The sequence below is a fragment of the Lacerta agilis genome, chromosome 14, assembly GCF_009819535.1.
Source record: "Lacerta agilis isolate rLacAgi1 chromosome 14, rLacAgi1.pri, whole genome shotgun sequence".
Classification (NCBI taxonomy): domain Eukaryota; kingdom Metazoa; phylum Chordata; class Lepidosauria; order Squamata; family Lacertidae; genus Lacerta; species Lacerta agilis.
The window spans coordinates 50,657,952-50,681,097 of record NC_046325.1 but is presented as its reverse complement, the minus strand read 5'-3'; the positions used below and the strand labels follow the sequence as shown (position 1 = coordinate 50,681,097).

Here is a 23,146-nt window from a genome sequence, read left to right as displayed (position 1 = left end):
TCAGCCCTGCCTGGGTAGTGGCAGCAGGAGCCACGAGGAGCCTTGTGTGGCCTTGGTCATCACTCTGGGAACTCACTTGTGTGAGCTAAGCCACGAGCTAAGTCTCCACCCCCATCAATCAGCCCGGACACTGAGATCCAGCGCCGAGGGCCTTCTGTCGGTTCCCTCACTGCGAGAAGCAAAACTACAGGAAACCAGGCAGAGGGCCTTCTCGGTAGTGGCGCCCGCCCTGTGGAACGCCCTCTCATCAGAAGTCAAGGGAATAAACAACTACCTGACATTCAGAAAATACCTGAAGGCAGCCCTGTTTAGGGAAGTTTTTAAACTGTGATATTTTAAATGTATTTTAATGTTTGGTGGAAGCCGCCCAGAGTGGCTGGGGAGACCCAGCCAGATGGGCGGGGTACAAATAATAAATTATTATTATTATTATAGCGGGATGTGCAAACTGGGAGTGTCAGGATACCTTAAGTGAGAGGAACATAGGCCCCTTCCTGCAAAATCTGCAGCTCATGAATCCCTCTGGCTGGTTCTTTGCACCTTGCATGAATTGCATCTGATTGCGCCCTAAAACCCCCACTTCCTGCCTCTTTCTGTATGCCTTCCTTGTGTCTTTTGTTGTTGTGGAGTTTAGCTGCTTCCCAGTTCTCTAGCGGCTCGCTAGCTCCCTGTATGACCAGGCCAAGGTTGTAATCCTGGCATTGTGGAGGTGAGCAGCTGGCTGGCTTATCAGTCAAGTGTATTCAATTCCCAAATAAGCCCTGCTCTGTTCTCGGATGTGTGTGCGTTATGTATTTTCTTCTCTCCAACTACATAATTTCTGAATGATTGTGATATCATATTTTAAAATTACCAGAAATCAAAGCCGGGAAATGGATATCGCTGCTTTTTACCACGAGCTGCATTAACGAGGGACATATAACGAATGCTCCTTTCTCTGTGTCTCGCTCCTTTTCTTAAAGACGGTAATAGGAGAAAATTGGTTTTGAAACAGAATAAAAGTCCCTTTCAGAGGAAAATCACTTCTTTCAAGGTACCTTTGCAGAAAGTAAAATAGTCAGTGATGAAAGGTGGTTGTGTGATTGTCTTCTGCTTTTAGAGAGAGTCTGCTACAGATGGGGAAATACAAGATTGGGATAATTACATGGTAACGAACTCTTGTTGTGAAATTAGCATCTTAAGAAAAATAGCGAAAAAGGCTTTTATTCATGAATACTTCATTACTAGGAGGAAAGTGGACCAATCTGGCAACTCCAGACACCTGTTCAGGATTAAATAACTTTTCTCTCGGCGCACCTTTCCCTCGCAAGTGTAGCATGTTTTGCTGAACTTTTTGGCTGGAGGAGAAATGGATCCTTTGAGATGGTCCTGAAAGGGATGGCAGAAGGAGCCTCTTCAGCCCAACTGGCCCTGTGGGAATGACTTCAGAAAGGTGCAAACACTTCTGTGGTTTTTGAAAAATACCAGAAATCATGTCAGGTCTCCCTATGCACAAGGAACAGTTGTGCAAACTTTGGCGCACCACATGTGCTGTGTGCCTTGATTGCTTACAAGAACGGGCACAGGGGGAAATGTATACTGGTAAAAACTGTTTAGGGATTTTTTAAAAATGTACATTTTGGAACTGGTTTGATTTCTCCTTTTTGTGAGTGTTCTGCTATTCAATATTTTTTAATTTGGTTTTCTACATCTTGCTGTTTCTCCACTAGCTCAGTTTTTAGATACTCATGCACACATTTATAAGTGGCACCAATGTGACCTGGTTTTGATGCAGAGGCTTGAACCTCCCTCCCCACAGGACAAGAACCCACAAGCAGGATTTGTATTGAGAAACAAAAGCTTGCCTGTTGTTCTTATAATAAATTGCAAAGTGTCTAAGTGCCTACTGCTGTGCAGCAACTGAGTTTTAAAAAAAACTATTTTAAAGCCTGCATATATACAGTCATTAATACTTTTATTATTATTTTTAAACTCACTAGCTACCTTTTTGCCATTGCAATCCAGAGCAACTCGCAACAATATGTAGATAACATACATTAAAACCATCACGATACAAAAGAGTAGAAAAATCGAAAATGCATTCATGGTTTTAAAAGGCAGGATTAAAATCGCTTACCCACTCAAGGGGCCACAGGCAGTTAAAATACCAAAGCCCTGTTGCCTGGTGCCGAAAGTGGGGAGCCATCACGGAGAAGGCCCCATTCTCGTGTTGCTACCTCTGGACCTCCCATAGAGGAATGCGGGAGGGACAGAGGGCAGAATAAACAGCAAGAAGCAGCAAAGGTTGCAGGCAGCATAAAAACGCATTTGAGCCCAAGTCTGCGCTGGGCTGGCTGCTCTCAGCTACAGCAACAAGCCAGAGAAATGTCTGGCAATGGGCTCTGTAGGTGCTGCATCTGAACATGTGTGCAGGGACCCCTTCCAGTTGTTGTTTCATTCCATTATGAGATCTGGGTGGGTGGGGTGCTTTTAAAATGTATTTTTCTTCCTTCCTTGGTTTTAAATGTACCTGTCTGGTTTTTTGCTTGCTTGCTTGCAAGTTGCTTTAGAATTGTAAAGCTGAAAGGGACCCCAAGAGTCACTCAGTCCAACTCCCTGCAATGCCTTGAGTTGCCATTGGTAAGAAAAGGTGGCCCATAAATATACTGCATGATAGCAGCCCTTGTTAAGGGAAAGGGTATCGAATCATAGAATCATCGAGTTGGAAGAGACCACAAGGGCCATCCAGTCCAACCCCCTGCCAAGCAGGAAACACCATCAAAGCATTCCTGACAGATGGCTGTCAAGCCTCCGCTTAAAGACCTCCAAAGAAGGAGACTCCACCACACTCCTTGGCAGCAAATTCCACTGTCGAACAGCTCTTACTGTCAGGAAGGTCTTCCTAATGTTTAGGTGGAATCTTCTTTCTTGTAGTTTGAATCCATTGCTCCGTGTCCACTTCTCTGGAGCAGCAGAAAACAACCTTTCACCCTCCTCTATATGACATCCTTTGATATATTTGAACGTGGCTATCATATCACCCCTTAACCTTCTCTTCTCCAGGCTAAACATACTCAGCTCCCTAAGCCGTTCCTCATAAGGCATCGTTTCCAGGCCTTGGACCATTTTGGTTGCCCTCCTCTGGACACATTCCAGCTTGTCAGTATCCTTCTTGAACTGTGGTGCCCAGAACTGGACACAGTACTCCAGGTGAGGTCTAACCAGAGCGGAATACAGTGGTACTATTACTTCCCTTGATCTAGATGCTATACTGCTATTGATGCAGCCCAGAATTGCATTGGCTTTTTTAAGCTGCTGCATCACACTGTTGACTCATGTCAAGTTTATGGTCTACCAAGACTCCTAGATCCTTTTCACAGGTATTGCTCTCAAGCCAGGTGTCACCCATCCTATATTTGTGCCTATCATTTTTTTTTGCCCAAGTGTAGTACTTTACATTTCTCCCTGTTAAAATTCATCTTGTTTGCTTTGGCCCAGTTCTCTAATCTGTTAAGGTCCTTTTGAAGTGTGATCCTGTCCTCTGGGTTATTAGCCACCCCTCCCAATTTGGTGTCATCTGCAAACTTGATCAGGATGCCCTCAAGCCCGTCATCCAAGTCATTGATAAAGATGTTGAATAAGACTGGGCCCAAGACAGAACCCTGTGGCACCCCACTAGTCGCTTCTCTCCAGGATGAAGAGGAGCCGTTAATGAATACCCTTTGGGTTCGGTCAGTCAGCCAGTTACAAATCCACTGAATGGTAGCATTGTCTAGCCCGCATTTTACCATCTTCTTTACAAGAATATCATGGGGCACCTTGTCAAAGGCCTTGCTGAAATCAAGATAGGCTACATCCACAGCGTTCCCTTCATCTACCAGGCTTGTAATTCTGTCAAAAAATGAGATCAGATTGGTCTGACATGACTTATTTTTCAGAAACCCATGCTGAGTGATCACAGCGTTCCTTTCTAGGTGCTCACAGACCGTTTGCTTAATGATCTGCTCTAGAATCTTTCCTGGTATTAATGTCAGGCTGACTGGGTGGTAATTGTTTGGGTCTTCTCTTTCCCCCTTTTGGAAAATAGGGACAATATTTGCCCTCCTCCAGTCTGCTGGCACTTCGCCTGTTCTCCAGGAATTCTCAAAGATTACTGCCAGTGGTTCTGAAATCACCTCTGCCAGTTCTTTTAATACTCTTGGATGTAGTTCATCTGGCCCTGGAGACTTGAATACATCTAAATTAGCCAAGTATTCCTGTACTACCTCCTTACTTATTCTGGGCTGTGTTTCACCTGCTGAATCATCTGCTCCATATTCTTCAGGTTGGGCAATGTTTTCTTTTTTGGAGAAGACTGAGGCAAAGAAGGCATTGAGGAGTTCTGCCCTTTCTCTGTCCCCTGTTCGCATTTCACCATCTTCTCCTCTAAGTGACCCCACTGTTTCCTTGTTCTTCTTTTTGCTACAGACATATCCATAAAAGCCCTTTTTATTGCTTTTAACCTCTCTAGCAAGCCTGAGTTCATTCTGTGCTTTAGCTTTTCTGACTTTGTCTCTTCACGTGCTGGCTATTTGTTTGAATTCCTCTCTGGTGATTTCCCCCTTCTCCATTTTTTTGTACATAACCCTTTTAAATCTTAAATCAGTTAAAAGTTCTTTAGATAGCCACCCTGGCTTCTTTAAGCACCTTCCATGTTTTCGTCTCATTGGCACTGCTTGAAGTTGTGCTTTTAATATCTCCCTTTTAACAAACTCCCACCCATCATGAACTCCCTTCATTTTTAGTATTACTGACCATGGGATCACACCCAGCGTTTCCCTAAGTTTTCTGAAGTCAGCTTTCTTAAAGTCTAGAATTTGAGTCTTAGTATGCTTGGTTGCTCCTTTCCGCTGTATAATAAACTCCAGAAGAGCATGATCACTCCCACCTAATGATCCTGCCACTTCTACCCCACTAACCAGGTCATCACTATTGGTTAGGACTAGATCTAAAATGGCTGGTCCTCTTGTTGCTTCTCCCACTTTCTGGACAATGAAATTGTCTGCAAGGCCAGTGAGGAATCTGTTCGACCTTATGCTCTTGGTTGTGGTTGGTGAAGGCCGAAGTGTCTCTTGGAGTAGGTTGACCTGTTAAAAGGGAAAAACCAGTAAGAACCTTGAGGGGGCGGAGTTATGTGGGCTATATAAACCCCTCCCGGGGAAGGAAAGGGGTTCTTTAGGTTCTTAGTTCTTTGGTCGTTGGGTCTTTGGTTCTTTAGTCTTTAGGCTTGTTGTTGGTCTTTAGCTAGGGGGCTTGTTGTGGGTATTGAGTGCCTGGTAGAAGGGTGGCAAGGGAAGGAGTAGGAACAGGGGTGGGAGAAATCGTTGGGCACTGTTGTTAACAAGAACACAACCAAGAAAGTACTGTTTATTCAGAAACCACATGCGTATGTACTAAACTTCAAATAAAACAGTTTTGTTCCAATATTCTCCTTGACTGAACTGAGTGAAGTAAATACCAGACAAACTGGTTGGTGGCAGCGGTTAAGTAATAAAGTGGTGAGTGCAGGTATCAACGGACCGTTAAACGTCTGGGGGACCTGTGCATGGCTGACCTGACCTGCCTGCCTGCCCTGTGTTTGAAGGCCAGAGTTCCCTCCTGAGGTTGCCTTTTCTCTCACGAGGCAGCAAAGGACACAAGTGTATTTGGAAGGGAGGAGGACCATCCGCAGGGAGGCTGAGAGCGAGCAATTCCTTCCTGTCCATGCTAATTTATCAGCCTGGAGAGGAGACGGCCGGCCATTTCCGCTCACGCCTGTCGGCTGCATTCAAGGAGAAGGACGTTGGGCTAAATCGCACTGACATAACCATTAACCAGTTCACTCCAGTCAGGGGGGATGGACGGTGTGCAGCCTCCCACTTCATGAGCCGTGATGAGGAAACATCCCCGGGGGGAATCGTGCCATGGGCAAAATGCCAGAGCAGGAGGGAACTTCCCTGTCTCTCTCCAGCACCCTTCCTTGCGCTTCTGGGCGGGATGAGGGCCAGTGGTGGCCCCTTCCAGGCTCCCACCCACAGAAACATCCCGGGAGGGATGACCTTGAGCCTGGCTGCCCCATTTTGGCCAGGCACTTCCCTCGAGGACCACTGGCGGTTTTGTTTGCATTCCATGCAAATGGAGTTGGCCCAGCATGGAGTTGCAACTGCTTTCCCTCAACTTTATTAATTTGAAATTTTGTCTGCATGCATTCTATTTCATTTCCCTTTCTTTACTGTTGAAATTTAAATTACAGCAGTGGGTCTCTCTCTCTCTCTTGATTAATTTAAAGTGCATCGGTGCCACTATAGGAAATTTTAATAAATCATTTCTAATGATTATCTCCTAGCTCTTTGGATTCGGATGCTACTGCTTGCCAGGACAGCTTCTTCAAGAAAATAACCTTTTCCTTCCATTCAAAAGTAGTATGGGATAAGGTTGGCTTGACAGGCCGTTCCAAGAGGCCGGCAGTGCTTGCCTTAGGACAGAGCCTGGTGCTCCACTCAGGCGAGCTTCAGTCCTTGCCAACCTGGTGCCTTGCAGGTTGGGTGTTGCAGTGCAGCCCCAGCAGATGCAGCTGTGCAGATTGGGACTGGTGGGAGTCTGTAGAGTCCAAAACATAATGGAAGCCCTTGCTGGTGCGGCCAGTGGGGGCCCACCTCGTCCTGTTCTCACAGTGGCCACCAGGATGCCCCCAATGGGAAGCCCGCAAGCAGCAGCAGCGGAGCACAAGAGCATCTCTGCCCTCCTGCGCCTTCCAGCAAGTGGCATTCACTAGCATCCGCTGCCCCGGATTGTGGAGGCAGAGCACAGCCAGGGGGCTAGGAGCCATTGGTGGCTGTGAGGGAACCAGCTTGACCAAGACTTCCAACCACCAGAGGAGAAAACCAGAGGCCTCAAAAGGGGAATAGTTTGACGACCCTTTGGGGCCTCTGTTCTCTGTGTGTGAGGTTGATGGTGAGCATTTATTGGTGAAGTTCTTCCCCATCAGCCTGGGCAGTGGTGACCTTGGAGGTATAAAGGTAAAGGGACCCCTGACCATTAGGTCCAGTCGTGTCCGACTCTGGGGTTGTGGTGCTCATCTCGCGTTACTGGCCAAGGGAGCCGGCATACAGCTTCCGGGTCATGTGGCCAGCATGACTAAGCCGCTTCTGGCGAACCAGAGCAGTGCACGGAAACGCCATTTACCTTCCCGCTGGAGCGGTACCTATTTATCTACTTGCACTTTGACGTGCTTTCAAACTGCTAGGTGGGCAGGAGCAGGGACCGAGCAACGGGAGCTCACCCCGTTGTGGGGATTCGAACCGCTGACCTTCTGATCAGCAAGCCCTAGGTTCTGTGGTTTAACCCACAGCGCCACCCGCATGTATAGGGTCATAGAATTGTAGAGTTGGACAGGATCCTGAGAGTCATCTAGTCCAACCCCCTGTTTTGCAGGAATCTTAACAAAAGCATCTTGCTCAGTACTTACTGCACCCTGTGTGGCTTGAGCTATGGGGATCATATGGGGCAAAGCTGTATCTTGCTGCAGACTTTCAAATGGAGTTTTGCAGGGCAGGGGGAGAGGGACTTTTGTTTTTCTTCCCATCTGACCATTTCTTTCCTCTTCCTCATCCTCATCTCCGACCCACCTTGTTCCCACCCCATGCGGAGAGCACAGGCTAACCGGTTACTAATGCAGCCAGAAATTGGCACGTCCAGTCACATGCTGAGCAAAGGAGTGCAGGGAGAATGTTGCTTGTGAAACAGCCAAGGGTGGCATTGAGTTGAACAGAATTAACTGGCTCATATCTTTGGGTTGCAAGTTTCTAATGCAAAGCAAAGCATTTAACCAGCATTGAGAGCCAAACAGTTGAAAGGAATCAGCAGGCAAACTTCCATTACAAGACAGCGAGATCAGTTCAAAATCTGCTTTGGAGGATCCAACAAAATCCCCACTTTGCCTGAAGTTTCCCCCTTCCTTTCATGATGTCCTCCTTGCAATTTGTGGGAATGTTGTGGATAGTAGGAGAGGATATATTCATTAAATATTATCCTTGTTCACTCACGCTAGTGAGCTAGTAGCAGAGCACATTCCCCTGTATATTGCAGGAAACTAGTTGATGGATTCGTGAGAATCATTTGAGTTAAGCAATCCAGTCTGGCTTCTCCAGATTGGATTGTTCCTGGTAAATCCCCTTTGTTCTCTCTTAAAAAGAATAAAGACACAACTGTCTTAAAAGTAACCAGAAGTTTACTTACATTCAGTTCACAGTATGATCCTGAAAGCAGGCTTTAGCTTGTAGTTACAGAAGAGAGTGTGGGTTCATCCCATATGGGGACTGAGCCCATGTGCTGCTGGCTGAGAGCCAGCAGACAGCAAAAGGCATCAGGATTGAAAAAAGCGAAGAAGAAGGGAAGATGGCTGCGTGACCAGCTCTTTTATGGGGTTTCCCAGGGTCACGCCTATCTACCTGGTCACATGTAGGAGGATGCTCCAGACAGGTGTGACAGAAAGTCCTCCTGGAAATGTTGTATTTGACTGCTTTCTGTGATGTTACATCCCACACAATTTAGGTTTTCTTTTTGTTTCCCTTACCACCGCTCTGAGATTTTAAGGGCCTGCCTTAGTTCCACCTGTGTAACTTCTCCTGGGGAAATGGTGCCTGCTTCCATTTGGCATATCCGAAGGAGGAGATTTGGTGCGGAGCAGAGGGAAAGGAGCTAACAGGTCTTGCACCTGTTCTTCTGGCTTCGTCCCTATTCCGCTCCGCCCATCCCTCCAGCATTTCTCAGGAGGTTGCTTCTAAATTAGCAGCCCAAAAAGGTTAACATGAATTGTTTGAAAGTCACCCAGAGCAGAGCAGGACTGTTTTCTTCCAGTTCCCTCTGCAGTCAGAATTGATGGTGAAGAAAAGGGATTTGCACAGAAGCTGCTCGTGCGCCTGCCGTGCCGAGGGAGCTAGAAAGCCGCAAGGGTGGGAATCCAGGCTGAAGGATCAGGAAGAGAGGGGTGGAGATCAGCTGCAGGGTTTAATCTGAGCCCAGGACAAAGAGCTGATCTTTACACGCACAGCAATCATGTAGGACCCTGATATTTGGGACTTTACTGCTTGCAGATTTTCAGGCTGCATTTTTTAAAAATGGCCCCCTTTGGGGAAGGTGGTACAACTAGGGGTTTAACATTAAAGGGCAAAGAAGCACCAACCATTTAGTTATCTGTATATGTATGTGGTGGGGGCACCCATTTATTTTGTCTTTTTACCTTGGACACTAAAATGTTTTGAGCTGTCTTGTGTTCTTGGTGCTTAAAGTACCGGCAAACATACACCGAGAGAGACAGCACCCCTGCATTTAGAAATAAGCAGCTAAGGGAGGAAGGCAGTAGCCCAAACTTTAACCATTACCTGCTAATTTTCTAAGTATAAGGATTATTTTATTAAAAAAAAAAAAAACATGAGAGGGAATCTAAACGTGCAATTCCCCACCTACAATCGTGGTAGTAAAGTTCCAAGAAATAGCGCACAATTGTTCTAAAGAGAGGAAAATCTGCTCCAAAACTATTTATGATGCCTGGGCTTAGACCAGGAATGTGTTAGGGTAGATCACATAGCTATCTATCCAGATCAAAGGCCAATTTAAAAAACAAAACCTCATATTTCAAAAATGTCCATCTTATGAAGTGTCCCTTAGGAACAACCTTTCAAAATGCAATCTGAATATGATACAGTCCAAACATTTTCAGTCATAATATCTTATAATAAAATCCTTGAATTTTTATCTAAGATATCTAGTTAAAAGTCCGTTTTTCCATTTAAAAGAAGTAGTGTGACTTTTTGAGGTTAACTGTACATCAATATTTTGTATGTTTGTTGCACTGGTTAATATTTAGACCAAGATGGGGGAACCTGTGACCCCCCCAGATCCAGTTGCTGCCCATCTCCCACCTCTCTGAGCCAACATGCCAAATGGTCAGAAATGGTGGGAGGTACATCCAGCAGCGTCTAGAAAGTCACAGGTTGCTCATCCCTAATTTAGCCCCCGAGACGTTTACTTTCTGGGCCATGGGAAATCCAGCTCTGGCTGCTCCTGGGTAGCATTGAGGCTTTCTGGAGCAACAAACCAGATGTCTTAATTCTTGCAGCAAGCAACAAGTATGCGTGCCTCTTGGGTGATATGTATGAATCCAGAAGTTGGAAGGCTAATTTTAAGTCAGTCCACTTGGAAACAAGTGGAGGCAATAGGGGAAAGAGGGAGGCGAGTGACAGCCAGGCTCCGGCACTCCTGAGACCAAGAAGCAGCGTTTCTGATCAGAGAACCTGTCCTTCCACGCATATGCTGAGTTCTTGCAAGCTACCTGGTGGTTTAAGCTAACCTCCCTTTCTTTCTTCTCCCCACATTTGCTTGTTGCTCCCTGGGTAGGCCAGTCTTTCCCTCCAGCAGCCAGAGATCTGTGTGTGATGTGATATATGCATCCTGACAAGCAGCTGTCAGTGAATTTCAGCATGGAAGCATAATGGAACAGAAACCTCCGCTCGGAAGGACACTGTCTGCTCCTTGTCCATTGCCAGCCGAACTTTTTCCTGCACCTGGTTGCAGCGGCAAGGCCATTCCAGACGTCACTCAGGGTGGAGAGGAACGAAGCATGATTTATGCCATGCGCTGCAGTTCCCAAAGGATAGTGCTGTGTACTGAGCTCCGAAGGAGCAAATTGGTGGCTTTGGCCTCTTTCCCCTCGCCTTTTGTCATCTGGATTTCGAAGGCATCCCCTTTTGCCAGGGGGAGGGTGGAGCGAATGCTGCATGCGGGGGGGGGGTATCATTTGCTACTTTTCTGGTGGAGGGGGGACATCTAATGTGAGTTGGGTGTTTTCTAAAACTTGGGAAAAGTTTTGTGTTCTGTTTGTTCCAGTCAGGTGTTGCTGGTAAAACTTGCCCTGTTGGGTGGGAACTTGGTGTTCCTACGCACCCAGAAGGAAAAGAAGTGATAGAAAACCACTTTCGGAAAACTTCCATAGCTTACTTTCTGTCGTGTCCTTGGATCAGCCTGCTGAGTACTCCATGGTGCACACATTTAAATCAGACCACCCTGGAAGTCACTCAGGGCTAGGACAGAAGGTGGTGGGGTAGGGGTGGGGTGATTAAGCATAAGTAATTTAAATACAGTAATGTTGCCAAGGCTGTCCAGATTCTGCGCCAAGAAAAACAATAATAAAGCTGGATTCTGCAAACACTGTGCATTATGCAAATTAGGCAACTATGCACAATATGTCTTAGTTGGTGTAATTTATTTTCCTCTGCCATTCTGCATACATTATTCTGGCTTTTTTTAGTCATGGATAGGGCCTCAGAAATTCTCTAGAAATATCATTCAGCAACTTGTTTTGAGACTTCTGGCAGTGTCGGCTTCGTGCTTTCAAGCACATATCCACCACCATAAGGCCTAGAAACCTGTCCTTTGTTTGTCTTGAATTCAGCTGCCTGGTGCTGCACTCTGAGCTATTCTGTTTAGCAGTCTTCTTAATGACCCAGTTTGCAAGGTCCTCTGAAGTGGGAGAATCACACAACTTAGTCTGCGTTCGCACAGCAGTTTATTCCACAACATTTCCCTGTTAATGTCTGCATTATATTTGAACTTTCGTGCAACTTAAAAGCCACTTCTATAAATTTAGCAGAATATAGTACAAGTTTAGTGCTCATTTCAGTATTATTTCCAACAGATTTTTTTACTGGAAACAAATTACATAGGAATGAGTGCTAAACTTGCACTGTATTACGCTATATTTCTGAAAGTAGCTTTTACATTGTTTGGAAGCTCAGGTATCACGTGGAAGGTAATAGCTAGGGAAATAAACTGTTGTGTGGATGCAATCTGCATTTTCCCTAGGCTGTCTGTGATGTCTGTTATTACTGACTAGTGAGGTTCTAGGGGTCTTAGTAGACCACAAGCTGAACATGAGGCAACAGTGTGATGCAGCAGCAAAAAAGCTAATGCTATTCTAGGCTGCATCAACAAAAGTCTAGTGTCCTGATCAAGGGAAGTCATAGTCCCACTCTCTTCTGCCTTCGTCAAAGCACACCTGGAATACGTTGTCTAATTCTGGGTGCTACAATTTAAGAAGGATGTTGACAAGCTGGAACGTGTGCAGAGGAGGGCAACCAGGATGATCAAGGGTCTGGAAACTAAGCCATAGGAGGAATGGTTGCGGGAGCTGGGTATGTTTAGCCTGGAAAGACTGAGGGGAGATATCTCAAGGGTTGTCCCATGGAAGATGTAGCAAGCTTGTTTTCTCCTGCTCTGGAGGGCAGGACCAGAACCAATGACTTACAAGAAAGGAGATTCCTCGGGAGGTGGCAGACTCTCCTTCCTTGGAGGTTGGATGGCCATCTGTAAAGGATGCTTTAGTTGAGATTCCTGCATTGCAGGGGGGTTGGGCTAGATAATTCCATGATGCTATGACTCCCTCCAGTTCTGCCGACTGACACTCTTCCATCTTTTTGGGTCCCCCGCAGTGCACTCTGGATTGACGCCACTGGAGCCTTTTCCCTGCCACCAGTCATGTTGGCCTGCCTGCAGAGGACACAGAACCCGCCCAGCCAGCACCTCACCTGCCCAAACAAGGCCCTGGAGCCACGCAAGTGTGAGTAGACCCCCTCGCTGGTTCTTCTGCAGACTTGACACACAACTGCCTTCACACAAACCAAAGCTGGTGTTAGTCATAACGATTCCTATTGTGGGACACTTTCCAAGATGTGCCTCTGTGGCCACATCTGCACGATATGGGTTAAATCGCTATGGAACCATTTTCAACAGCTGCAGCTTACCCCCAAGAGTTTTGGAGCTGTGGTTTGTTAGGGGTGCCAAGAGTTGTTAGGAGTGTGCACACCCACCCACACACACACTCTTAACAGAGATTGATTGTGAAGCCACTCTGGGAATTGTAGTTCTGGGAGGGAAATTGTTGGGACAGTTGTCCCCTAACAACTCCCAGCACCCTCTACAAACTACACCTTCCAGAATTCTTTGGGGGAAGCTTAAAGTGGCGTTGTAATGCTTCAGATGTATGGTTTGAAGGGAGCTCAGTCCGTGTAGCCAAGGAATTGCCAGGGATAAAGGGGGAGATCTAGGTGCCTAGAACGGAGGAGAGAGTGGAAATTGGGGGGGGGGGTGCTAAGGGGCAGCCTGCAGTCTGGGGGCCATGACAATCCGCCGAGCAAAAGTGCAGCCATTGGTGGCATGGGAGCGGCTCTCCACCCCACGAGGATTCAGGGCCATGCTGTTGCTGTTTTGGCTCAGCATCCCTTTGCTGGTTGGTGGGTGCTGGGAGCAGGGAACCGTTTGACTGGGGCAGGGGTTGCGCTCTTCCGAGTCATGTCACGTGGAGAAACATTGCCCCCTGAGTGAGCTTCACCAGGGTTTGGTGTGGAGAAGGATCCCTGGTGTGAGAGCAAATGCGAGGGTGGTAGTCGGAAGGGGGGAGAGAGAGAGAGAGAGAGAGAGAGAGAGAGAGAGAGAGAGAGAGAGAGCCTGGGCTCAGGCCACCCCTTTCTCTGAGCAGGGAGAACGGCTGGCCCTTCCTGCTTCCCCTTGATGCACTCTGACCATATTGAAAAGTATATTTATTTAGCAAATAAGAAGAAGAGGAAGGGCAGGTGGGAAGTGGAGGCGGGAGCTGGGCTTGGATGGGTGGAGGAGGCCCCGATGAGTGACACTTTAAAAGTGGGTTACTGTGGCTGGGCAGTGCCCTGTGGCTGGGGTGGGCAGCACCCTTCGCTGCCGTGCTACGACTTGGGTGCTCGCCAGACAGGGCCCGGTCACCTGCTTCCGAGGAATTGCTTCCTGCCTCCCCTTCCTTTTTATTTCCTCCTCAGGCCCCTGTAATTATTTCTCTGGGTTTTGCTGTGACTCTGCGGCTCCTGATGAGTTGGCCTTTCAGATAAGCCGTAAACTAGTTACATTAAAATAGGTTCCGAAAGGTCACTCATCAAAGCACCTGTTCCTTGCGGTCTTTGTCTCTCCATCCAAAGCTGTGATTAAATGTCTATTTAATGAGCCCGGTTGAGGCGGGCTGTGGTGACCTCTCTGGCTGCAAAGGCGCATTAAGAGTCTCAAGTGATGAATGTGTGTTTTTCAACCGGAGGGCTGGGTGTTGGGGGTTCCCCCCCCCCTGTCTTGCATCAGGAGCACTCTCTCCTCTTTGCACTTTGCAGTGTTCCAGGCCTGGAGATGAACATTTCAGCTTCTTTGATCACTACGACCCAGCATGGGTTTCTCAAAAACAAATCATGCCAGACAAATCTCATTTCTTTTTTTGACAGAGTTACAACAACCTTGGTGGATCAGGGGAATGATGTGACGTCATGTATCTTGATTTCACTAGGGCTTTTGACAAAGTCCCCCAGGATATTCTTGCAGAGAAGCTGATCGAATGGTGGCCTGCATAGCATTTGCAGTCCTTCCTCCCCGTTCCCTGTCCTCTGATGAACGGTTGTTGGGGTAATCGGAAAATATGGCTCTTCTTGGAACTAGGCACGATTTAGAAGCAACTCTGATTACTTAATTTGCTCCTGAGTATCTCGGCAATTATCTTTATGGGCCTTATTTCTTGTCCTCTGGCGTCGTTTCCGTCGATATTAAATGAGCCCACCTCGCAGCGTGGCAGCGGCTGGGCCTGCCACTGCCACAGAATCCTATTATCCTGCCTGTGCTGCTGAATAATTTTTGTATTAATTTCACACCAAAGGTGAGCCTGTTAATGTTGGCCTCCCGCCTGTGCTGGAAGGCACAGGGGATGTTGGCATTTCTGAGGCTCTTCCTCTGCCTTTCTCCTCCTGCTGTGGACACACAGGCTGGCTGGCTGACTGCCCTGGGGGGCTGTCGACAACCACCCCTCTCTCTTCCCGGTTTTCCTGCGTTCTCCCTTTTCTCCCGGGCTTCCTTCGTCTCGCATAGTGGTGCGTTTACAGCAGGAAGGGTGAGCTTGTCGCCCTCCATAAGTTATCATTATTATCATCATTATTCTTTATCAAATTTTTATAGCATCCTTTATCCGTAGATCTCTTCTGAGGGTCTCATGTCTGCGCCCCACATGTGCCCCAGTGCAACCAGTGCTACGCCCCTGGTGGGTCTGGAAGCTTGGCAGTGAGGTCCTGCTCATGGTTGTGGCTTCTGTGGTCCCTGCCACAGGGCGAGGGGGCAGCCTCAAGGAGGTAGCGAGGGCCAAGGAGCCAGGGCTGCTTGTGGGCCTCAATTGTCCATTTGAGGCTTGTGGCTATAGAGCGATATATAAATTCTAAGAACAACAGCGGTGCTGCTGGTGGTGAAGGTGTTTCTCTCAGAGCCAATTCTCCAGCTGCAGACTCCTGCTTTATTTTTAAAGAGGCAACTGGCCTTGCACCCATCTCTCCCCCCCCCCAAGCTGGATCCTCCTCTCTCTGCTCCCACCTGCATGAGGACTAGCCTTGGCGGCTGCCTTTCTTCTTCGGCTAGGCACCCCCCTGAGTGCTGTGCCGCTAAGGATCGGGGAAGAAAGCAGCCTGCCCTCTCCGTCTCTGCGGGGAAAGCACTTCTCTCACTCTGCTGATTAATTTAGTAATGAATTTCTCCCTTCCCCTTTAATATATGATTTTATATATATTTTCATACCAGGCAGCATTAGTGTGCAAAGCAGTAGAGTTTTAGAAGCAATCAATATCCCTGAGCTATGGAGCATGTGGACTTTTATTTCCAACTCTGATTTGGGGACTAGCTGGTCCTGCAAAAGGAGATTTTTATATATCTCCCTTTAAAAGGAGTAAAGGAAAACGAAGAAACATATTTTGTTCTTGTATAAAACTCTGGGGGCTTTTCACTTTGGAAAAGCTTCCTTCTTGTTAACCTTCAGGCCAGGTTAATCAAGACATTGGGAAATCTGCGATCAGATCATAAATCCTATTAAATATTTGGTTTTTTTTATTAAAACAAACAAACCAGTGAAGGTTGAGGCAAGGGAGACCCGAATGTGGTGCTGTTGGGTAGACCTAGCTGGTCATTCCCCAGCTGCATTTGGCCTGTGGTTTGGTTTTAGCCATTGCATTTATATCCAGTGGTGTTTGGGGTGTTAGGGGAGGGGTAGTACCTATGGTGGGGTCATTTGTTCACCTTTAGTCCCCACCCTGTACTCGGCTCTCGCTTGCAGCTGCTAGAAGCTGTCAGCATGCAACAGCGGCCACAATCCCAGGTAACAGCTTTGACTGCCAGCTAAACCAGGGGAGGGTAGCCAATGGGTCTCAAACCCTTGGGGAGTTAGGGACTTCCCTGCATGCAAAGAGGTGGAGTAAGCAGACGAGACCAAGAGTGGGTGAGTCCAACGGCCGAGAAAGCGGTTTCTGCCCATGCCATAGAGGGAAGTGAGGGGCAGATGGGGCTCGTCCGCCTGGGAAGGGATCCCATCTAGGAGAAGAAAAACTCTGATCCTAAACCTCCACTGCCTGGCAGGATATCTTCAGGAGGAAACCCTCCACAAATCTGGAGTGCAGTCCCTAAGGCGGTTGGGTGGCACCTTGTATGCCTCCTTCCAGCAACTCCTACAGCCAAGCTGGTGCTGAACGTCTGGCTCCGCTTTCCTTTGGACCCCATCAGCTGCTAGGCCAAGAGGGGGCTCTTGTGTTTGGGCTGCCCAGGACCTCTATACACGCTGCCTAGGCTTGTGCCCTGGGGAGGGGGGGGTCACTTCAGTGCTGCTGACACAACGGCTTGACTTCACCCCCAGATGTGCACTCCATTGTCTCTCAAGACAGACGGATGCCAACAAGTTATATCCCACCTTTTTCTCTAAGGAGCTCAAGGCGGCGAATGTGGTTCTCTCCCTCCTCCTTCAATCCCCACAACAACCCTGCGAGGTAAGGTAGGCAGAGAGGCAGGGACTGGCTCAAGGTCACCCAGCGAACTCCATGGCAGAGTGGGGATTTGAACCCTGGTCTCTCCCAGGTCCTAGCCCGACACTCTGACCTCTGCACCCCTTTGGCTGCTAGCTGCCCATCCTTGTTTGACACAGCCTGGATTTGTAGCCTGGGAATGTTTTCTTGGAACAGAACAACTCTGCACATCCTTCCTTGCCACTGTCTGTCAGCAAAGCAAGGTGGACCCCGGAAGGGATCGTGACCAGACTGAATCTGTGCCTTCTCCTTAGCTGTGTCAGGCGATGGTCTTTTTATCTTCAATTTCTCTCCCCCCACTTCTGCGTTTATAGGAGCTTGGCGCTTTACTTTAAATTATAAATCAAACACACACACCCCTGCTCAGCTGCCCCCTCACTCCTCTGCTGTCTCCCTGCAGCTGCAGAGCCCTGGCTTATATTTTAATTAAATGTCACTTTCCGCATGCCTCTGCCTTTGCACTTTGTCTATGCCTGTATCTGCTGCTGCTGGAACCCCGGCTGCTGTTTCTACTACAAACACAGGAAGTCTGCACTGCCGCTGTAACGGCTGGAGATCAATATTCTTCTCCTGAGCTGGCTGGCGTCTTCTTCCACGAGCAATTAAAAAATACCTCTCAATGGAGCCAATCAATGGGGCATCTTGAGTCTGGGACGTGCATCTCCTGTCCCAGGTCCTGGTGCCTCTCCTTGAGCTTGCTGTCTCTCTGCCTGCCACTGGTCACAAAGCGCCAGGCACCCTGGCCAGCACCACTCTTGGATGAGGCTCCCCTGCTCCCTTTCGTGGAACAAAGTTGGTGGCCCTTGCTGCCTCCTGGCCAAAGTTGTCCCCTCCAACGCACCATCCTTTGGGGTTATTAGTTTCAGAGGTGGCCTGCTCCAGAGCTGGGGGAGGCTGGCAGTGTTGGCCCCCGGCAGTTGTGCTGGGCTTTGTAGCAAATGGCAGGAGCCCAGGAAGCTTTCTCGCCCCGTTGGTCCATCTAGCTCAGTATGGCCTACACTGAGTGTTGGAAGCTCTTCTGAGCTGCAGCCGGGAGATCTTCCTAGTCCTACCTGGAGGTGCCAGGTTTTAAACCTGGGAGCTCCTGCATGCAAAGGAGATGTCCTGGCACTCAGACACAGCCTAGGCTCATGAGAGGTGGAGGGAAGAGGGGGTTTAGACCATCAGACTTGTAAAGATGGGCATGCGCTTGCGGAGGTGGCTGTGCTGCTCAAGTGATCCAACAGATGTGATCCGTTGGCTTCCTATCAGGGACTCCCTGCTATTGGTCACCCTGGTGAGCTCCTTCGGGAAGATAAAAATCTACTTGTCAATAATAATAACAACAGCAGTTTCAATACAACAATAATCAGCTGTGTACAAATGCTGCTGGTTATTCCAAGAACCCCACTGTGCAGATTTCAATATTTTATTTATTGTCCTTTTTCCTTGATGATAGGAGCTAATAATCCCCCCCATAATTAGTATGTTTTTCAAACCTTGTTGGTGGCTGTTGCCTTTTTTGCTCCCACAACATTAAGGCTTTGAAGATGCTTCCGTGTTCCTTGATGGTGCCTCATGGGTCCGTTGACCAGATCCCTTTTTGGCTGGTCAGATTCCCAGCCCTTAAGTGGTGGGTCATTTTTGCAGGTATCAGAAGAGACTTGCTGGATCTAACCAAAGGTCCATCTCAGTCAGCGCCCTGTTTTTCAACAACCCCCCCCAAAAGCATCCCACTGGAGAAGGCTGGGGGTGACCACAGTAGCTGTGGGGTGCTGGCTGGCTGTCTCTCTCCTGGGGGGGAAATGGGCCTGCAGTACAGCTTATGTGTTTGTGGGTGGCTTGCTGGTCCCATGTGTCCATTGAACACTTCCAGTTTTATGCCTTCCCAGCCACACTGGTTGGGAGGGCGGGGCTTGATGGGACTTATTCCTGCCTTGTATTGCTGTCCCCTCCCTCCCCTTAATTAGTAAGAGCACAAGAAGAGCCTGTTGGATCAGGCCAGTGGCCCACCTAGTCCAGCACCCTGTTCTCACAGGGGCCAACCAGATGCCCATGATGGGAAATCTGCAACCCCCAACACAGATGTTGGGTCACCCCCAGCCCCCCAAATATAACCAGAGAGTGCTATCTTGCGCAGTCTTCTCTGTTTCCGTCTCTTTGCCTGCCCCACTTGGATGGGGGCTGATCCTGGCCTTCCTTCTCCCCTCCAGGGATGAGAGATGGTCCCCCATGGATCCAGAGAAGGATGAAAGGAGGTGGAGGTGGAGGAGGAGAAGAAAGAGAGAGGGAAAGAAAAGTAGGGTGAGCGTTGACAAGACTTTTCAGAAGTCCTCTTCCAAGGCCCCATTACACAGTGTCCTTTTGTGTTCCCTGAAAGGATTTTGGCAGCTTATCTGCCAAAGGTTTTCAGCCTCTTGTCTGAAATGCTCAAGTGGGAGGTTCAGGGATGCTTTTGAGGCATCTTTTGTTGTTGCTGCTGCTCCTTTGGGTACTTTGAGATCCTGCTTTCGAAGACTAGAACTTAAGTGCCCCTGCCTGTATGCGCCAAAGACCAACAAAAGCTCTCATGGGCATTCAGAGGCACACTAATGCGTTGTGCGTGCATGAATGGTGCCCTTTTGTGAATTGGGGGTGTGCTCTGCATTCTTCCCCAGGGCACACACAAAGCTTCCTTGGGCATAAGGGGGTCCAAGAGACTTCTTACAGAACGCGGTTGTGCAATTGTCGCCTCGGTTGAGCCACCTCATGTGACTGAGTCCAATCTCAATCTCAAAGCAGCAGAGACTTTTCAGTTCAGTGAAAAGCCATGTAAGAGGTGGCAAGATAGGATCGTAGAATCATAGAGTTGGAAGGGACTGAAAGGCTCCTCTAGTCCAGCCCCCTGCAATGCAGGAACCTCGGCTAACTAGCACCTACTTCGCTTAAATCCTATGCAGAAAAACTCAGAATCCTGCGAAATGTATAAAATTAGGCGGGGCCTGGAGAAAGAGGAAAGAGAAAAGTTTTTCTTGCTCTCTCTCATAACCCTGGAACTTGTGGACATCGAGTGAAGCCGAATGTTGGAAGATTCTGGAGTTTACCTCTATTTATTTTCAGCTATCATTCATGCCATACTGGCTGCTCTTAGGGGGAGGGGGAGCTAAGAAGTCAAATTAATTAGAGCAGGGGTTCCCAATTAGCTAAGTACTGCAGACCCTGTTTTTCCAAAGCCAAACCATGGACCCTCTACTTTGGAAAATGTTGATATCTCCATGGTAGGTTTCGTTATGCGAATGGTGCCACTGATCCCCTGGGTGGATCACGTGGACCCCCTGGGTTCCGTGGACCATCAGCTGGGAGCCACTGTATTTGAGCAACAAAAGAAGTATCTAGGGGCTGCTAAAAAGGGCTTGAAGAGGAGGCAGTCCCTTGGTGGACCAGTCATGGCCCATGAGGTGTGGCAAGTCCTTGGATCTTCACAAACTCTTTCCTGGTGGCAGTAAACCTCTTGCTTTCTTTGTGTGCTTCCAGTGCCCTGCTGCCCTGGTGTTTCCTCCCATCGCAGGTGTGTCTCTGAAAGGGGAGATAAGCAGAGCTGCTTGTTTACCAGAGCCTGCCAATGAACAAAAGGGCTTTGATGTTGCCCTTCACATGCCACCTCTTGCAGTGAAAACGCTGCTTTTGTGCCCAACCAGAAATAGGAATATTTTCCTAAATGTGGCAGGCACTGCGCTCACAGGTTTTTCCGGAAAATGATGCTCTGTGTCTCCCATGTTCCCTTCCCAAGGGTCCCCTCCTCTGCAGGGTAAAAAGAGAGAGGAAGGTTCAGTTATTCATTAATCATAGATAGTTGTGTTAAAAATATAAAGGGAACAAAATCAACAAATCAGGTTTCTGTACAAAAATCTAGGCTATTGCATGTACACGATACCATTAGCCTAATCTGCAGAAACCTTTTGTGTGTGTTGTGGATACGGGGGGGGGGGGCTTTGTGTGGTCTATTTCCCTGTGGCACACCCCGCCAGAAAAGTTTGCCTGGCCAATTCTTGGGTTCAGCAAGAAATGCCCCAGGCCCACATGCCCTTGGTGGGCAGGAGCCAAAGGAACAAAGTACTGGTAAGCGGAGCCCCCAGTTCTGCTCTTACTCGTGTACAGCTGTGCAAAAGAGAAGATGTTTCTACATGCCCCCCACCCCATCTGCCCTCCCTCTAGCTGAGAAAGTGGAATTGGCACAGCTCAGTGGCATTTGCTTGGAGCAGGGGGAGGGAACCTGGGCAGAGTGGCGGGCCAGATGGATGGAGAATTGGGACCTCTGCCTGAGGACCCCCACCCCTAGGCAAGTTGGAGGAGGCTGGATTGTTGGGGGGGGGGTGGCCAAAGTTCCCCTTTGTGTCCCTTCCAGCTCTGTGATTTTATGGGGGAAGCTGCCTTGGCCCTCTGGATTTTAACAGCTGCGTGCAAAGAATCCTGCCCTGTTGTTAGATTGTAGGATATCTTTAATTCTTTCTGTTGGGTTTTGTCTAAAGGTCCGCTGTGCCGGAGGTGGAAAATAAGATGATAAACCCCCACCTCCCCACCCTTCAAGAGCTCTGTTCTGCCCCGCTCTGCTTCCAGACATGATGAAAAACACCCAGTGAATCTGGGAATGTGCCTGTTGTACCTCAGAGCCCCGTGGGACCCAGGCTCTGCAGAACCCCCTTTCCGAAGCAAGTGCTCTCTCTCTCTCCCCCCCCCCCCCCCGTGACCTGCGAAATGGTGCTTTTGCAAAAGGTAGCACAGTCCTGTGTCTCCCAGGGGATCCACGGCCAACTCTTTGTGTGGAAAACAAGGGGGGGGGCAGGGAGATAGTCCTTCCCGTGTAATTGCCTTGGCTTAAAAATGTTGTGCACACTGGGCCTCTCCAGCAATTGCTTGAGTTGGGCTTCCCTCCAGTCCCCTAATAGGCAATTGATTCTCCTTCAACCCCATTTTGTATTGGGGCAAAGTGTGGGGGTTCATGAGGCAGCCTGTGGAGTTTGTGGCATTGCATTTTCTGTGCTACCTTTGTGTGTGATTTTACACATGCAAGCCTGTTTACCACATGCATGTCAAGTTCACCTCCATGCCTTCTGCATCTGATTTTGCCCCCAAATTGTCCACCTGTAGCAGACCAGGTCCTCAGAGTTTCCATCTCCTCTCATTTTTTTAGAAACTCAGTAATGTTTCTTTTTGCATAAAATTGCAGGCAGCTGTGGATTCATCTCTTTCATTTGCTCTGGCGTAGGTTGTGGGTGATTCATTAAGGGAACCAATTCCCAAGGTCTTTCTAGGAAACTGTGGTGGTTGTGTTGCCTTTCGCAATAAGCACCCTCTGCTCACTCAGAGAGATATTTACAAGTCTTTATTTACATATGTACAGACAGGACTATGTACCTCATGCGTCTGAATCATCCGGATCAGATCCGCGGCGGGGAGTGGTCTCCTTCGGCCTCTTCTCCAGCATAAGAGGAGGGGAAGCTTCAAAGGATGCCTCTGATCCTTGCGTTTCTCCGTTCCTGTGCTTCGCCGTCAGTCCCTGAGCTGGCTGAGCGGTGCTGAGGCTCTGCTTCAACATCGGAGAGCCTTGTCACCTCCTCACTCCCCCCCCCCCGCCCTTTCTCCCGTCATTGTCTCCCTGTACCTGTTCCTGCTCTGACTCTCCCCCCGCCCACCCCCCAGGGCGTTCCCTGGCTGTTTCATCACAGAAACATTATTAAGTTTGTTGCATAGCGATGGAGCCTGGCTACACCACGAAGGTGTTGCACTTGTGGAAATTCCCTCTGTTGAGTGATAAAAACTGTTTTAATTGCATCTGCATTTTTTAAACAACAACAACAACACCTCTTTTATTAGCCTCCTAATTAATATATTATACTAATTTTTATTATAATATTTTTATTGGTTTTTACATATACTTTCTTACATAACATCATAATACACAAAAGTAAATAAAACATTGGGCTTCATGAGCCTACAACTTCCCCCCTCCCCGATTGATGGTTTTCATTCTATATCATTTCCCAGAAGGCCTTCACCTTCTTACAGGTCCACCACATATGATAAAAAAGTACCCTCTTTTTCTTTACATTTCCAACACTGATTATTTGTTCCATACATTTTTGCTAATTTCACTGGTGTTAGATACCATCTATACATCACTTTCATATTTTCTTTAAGTGAACTGCATGCGGTAAAATTTACCCAATCTTCTAACTGTATATTATGACCAATATCTTTTGCCCAATGTATAATTACAGATTTAACTTCTTCATCTTTCG

General features: G+C 48.1%; 1 protein-coding gene across 1 annotated transcript in view; it reads left to right on the top strand.

Annotated features, from left to right (window-relative positions):
- The first annotated feature begins 12,446 nt into the window (after nucleotides 1–12,446).
- The window catches only part of FAM222A (family with sequence similarity 222 member A), a 38,523-nt gene continuing 27,823 nt past the window's right edge, over nucleotides 12,447–23,146 (top strand). The window contains exon 1 of the mRNA XM_033169553.1: nucleotides 12,447–12,613. Within this exon, the coding sequence (XP_033025444.1) occupies nucleotides 12,532–12,613 (82 nt within the window). The 5' untranslated portion in view covers nucleotides 12,447–12,531. The remainder of the gene's footprint in view (nucleotides 12,614–23,146) is intronic.